This window comes from Wasmannia auropunctata, unplaced genomic scaffold (assembly GCF_000956235.1).
Source record: "Wasmannia auropunctata unplaced genomic scaffold, wasmannia.A_1.0 LD315950.1, whole genome shotgun sequence".
NCBI classification, from domain to species: domain Eukaryota; kingdom Metazoa; phylum Arthropoda; class Insecta; order Hymenoptera; family Formicidae; genus Wasmannia; species Wasmannia auropunctata.
The window spans coordinates 1-443 of record NW_012046940.1 but is presented as its reverse complement, the minus strand read 5'-3'; the positions used below and the strand labels follow the sequence as shown (position 1 = coordinate 443).

General features: G+C 34.3%; 1 protein-coding gene across 1 annotated transcript; it reads left to right on the top strand.

Annotated features, from left to right (window-relative positions):
• Positions 1-29: 29 nt before the first annotated feature.
• On the top strand, positions 30-437 carry LOC105460778 (fatty acid synthase-like; the record flags this gene model as incomplete). Its single annotated transcript, XM_011707271.1, has 1 exon — positions 30-437. A coding segment is annotated over one exon (408 nt), but the record flags the coding sequence as incomplete, so codon positions are not given.
• Positions 438-443: the final 6 nt, after the last annotated feature.

Genomic DNA, 443 nt, shown 5'->3' with positions numbered 1-443 from the left:
TGTATTAAAATAATATTCTGTATTATGTTACAGACATAAAAGACATGAAAGTTGTAAGTCGAAGTATGACTTTAACCGAACTTGGAATGGATTCCATGATGGCTGTTGAAATCAAGCAAACTCTTGAACGAGAGTTTGATATTTTTCTCACTGCACAAGAAATACGAACTCTTACTTTCGCGAAACTCATAAAGATGTCCGATAGAAACACGAATGACAATATTATGGATGACAAAGAGAAACTCGGCATAGAGAAGCTAGATATTATAAAATATCTAGTTGGTGTTGTACAAGATGAAGATTTCACTTCACAAACCTGTGTTGATCTTTCTACTAAAAAACAGAACACTACGACTCAAGTATTTCTCATACCGGGTCTCGACGGATGTGGAACTGTATTTAATCACTTAGCACCAAATATTGAATTTTCAGCAACGTCTTTA